General features: G+C 43.4%; 1 protein-coding gene across 1 annotated transcript in view; it reads right to left on the reverse strand.

Moving 5' to 3' along the window:
• CCR75_005700 (uncharacterized protein) overlaps window positions 1-1,078 on the reverse strand; it is a gene marked incomplete at both ends in the record, with an annotated part of 2,083 nt that extends 1,005 nt beyond the window's left edge. Inside the window, 2 exon segments of the mRNA XM_067963776.1 lie at window positions 3-458; window positions 470-1,078. Of these exon segments, the coding sequence (XP_067821946.1) occupies window positions 3-458; window positions 470-1,078 (1,065 nt within the window).
• Between the last annotated feature and the right edge of the window lie 1,288 nt (window positions 1,079-2,366).

Consider the following 2,366-nt stretch of genomic DNA (forward strand, 5'->3'; position numbering starts at 1 on the left):
ACCCATGCGTGAAATGCGCTATAGTAACACACTGCTTGAACGGGACCAAATTGAGGTTCCATTAGGCTTTGGAGCAGCGGCTTGATTCGAAGCAAAAAATTCGAACAGGAGCGAGTGCTGCTTGTCCTTCCTGGATCAAATGGTCGTAGAAAGTTTGAAAGTGCTTCTGTTGTAACTGGAGCGGGGCAAACTTGGAACAGATCCAGCGGCCGAAAAACTCCTTGATTAGCCAAGATTGTTACTAATTGTAATGGGTTGGCTGCTCCGGCAAGGGTTCGACCACGATAAGCATAGCTAATGTCCACATTGTCGAGAAAAGGTGTCGTTAATTTATCAAACTTGCACTGCGTCCGGACAATTTTCTTTCGAAAATATACATTCCAAGTAAAAAGCACAAAATGCCAGTACGGTCCGAGTTGCAACCACCTGGGACTTGAGAAGCGTTTACAAAATCTGGACTTGTTGAAACCGGCGCGTATAATATATCAAAATTTTTACCCCAAGGGTAAATAGCGTTGTCAAAAAGTTTAATAACTGGCTCCACCCAAGAAGGAACTTCATTGTTTTGTGAAGACCGAGTTGTTATAATAACCTTGCACAACATGTGGAGCTGGAGACTCTGGATCATCGTAGATAGAGAAGTTAAACCGAGACCGCCCTTGTCGGGAGGAAGAAACCACCATTGCTTAGATAAAGCAATGTTGGATTTATTACGGCAGATAAATCGTGCAATAATTGAGTTAACTTGTTGTTGAAATCCAGTTTGTGGTACATGACAGACACTTGCCGAAAACCACAATACCGGGAGAATAATTTGTTGAAGAATGACAACCCGGCCACTTAATGTCCGAGCACGATAGTCCCATAGAGAACATCTTGTTTGCATATCAGCAAGAAGATGTTGTAGTCGATCTGCATTGCTTAAAGTTGGTCCATAGTAAATCCCTAAGAGTTTCACACGACCATCGTTTTCCAATACTTCAACGCCTAATTGTTGGAGATCCAGCTTGAGAGGTTGAGTAATACTGGACCATGGGCGAAAAGGTAAAACAACGGTTTTGGCTGTATTAAGGCGCATGCCAGATGCTTGACAAAAGTCCGACACTAAGTCTAGAAAGACTTTTGTATGCCGAAGATCGTGAAGTAGCCCGGTGCAATCGTCTGCAAAGCTGATAATTGAATGGGTCATCGAGCCACCAGATAGTCCGAAAGGATGAATTTTGGCTCGGATGTAATTGAGTAATGGTTCCACAAATAGTGCAGGCGAAAGCGGGTCCCCTTGTCGAACACCCGCACCTAATTCAAAAGGGTCCAATGGACGACCATTAAACATAATGGAAACCAATGTTCCAGGAAATAGGACTTTAATCCATCGACGAAAAGAACTTCCAAATCCAAAACGCATTAAAACCATGTCTAGTGCGTCCCATACAACACTGTCGAAAGCTTTTGCAAAATCTAACAAAACTGCCCCGGCTGGTGACGAAGTATTGGTGTACAGTTGGGACAGGGCCTGAAACCGTACATGAGCGTGCCGAATATCTCTGCCCGGAACAAAACCATATTGATCAGAATTAAGAAGCTTCCCCAAAACGGAGCCAAGACGATGGGCCAAAATTTTTGGACCCAATTTAGCATCAACGTTAAGGAGAGAAATAGGCCTGTAATTACTGGGGCTCCTTCTGTCGCCTTTCTTGTAAAGAAGCGAAATTTGGGCCCGCCGTTGAAATTTGGTCATCCTGCCCTTCTGAAATTGAGCTGCATAAATAACTTCCATTATTCTACTCCATAAAGATATATCCACTTGGTAGTATTCTAGTGGTAACCCGTCCGGACCCGGGGTTTTACCAGAAGCAGTATGTGTTAAAGCCCAGAAAAATTCGTTAGCTGTAAAGGGGCTATCCATGAAAGCTTGCTCCTGTTGCGTGAGTTGCTGGCGGGTATGACTTAAGATAGAAGAAAGCTTGATACGATTCCATGTGGGCTTGTGTCCGTATTCTTTCGAAGGGGAACAATAAACTTCAGCCCAATAAGACTTAAATTTGGAGCATAGTGGTAACAAGTCGTCAGCCGAATCCACTGGTATAGTAGTTTTATGAAGGAGTTCGGGTGGCCGAAAAAAAAACTTTGAACAGCGTTCAGAAGCTGAAATATCCATCGAAAATTTCTGTTTGGACGCAAAGTGGGTTTGTTCCTGAATTAACTCCGTAAGCGCAGCTTTTTGAGCAGCAATCGTGAGGGTTAAATCTTGAGTAGACGATAGTGCTTGCTGATGTTGAAGCTTATTAATATGGAGATGAAGACTGGCAATCCGGTCTTGGCGCTCATTCTTTTTTGACTGGAATAATCCTCTCAAAAATATCGAG

This window comes from Bremia lactucae (genome assembly GCF_004359215.1).
Source record: "Bremia lactucae strain SF5 chromosome Unknown BlacSF5_NotPlaced_18_SHOA01000004.1_1233567bp, whole genome shotgun sequence".
Lineage (NCBI taxonomy): Eukaryota > Oomycota > Peronosporomycetes > Peronosporales > Peronosporaceae > Bremia > Bremia lactucae.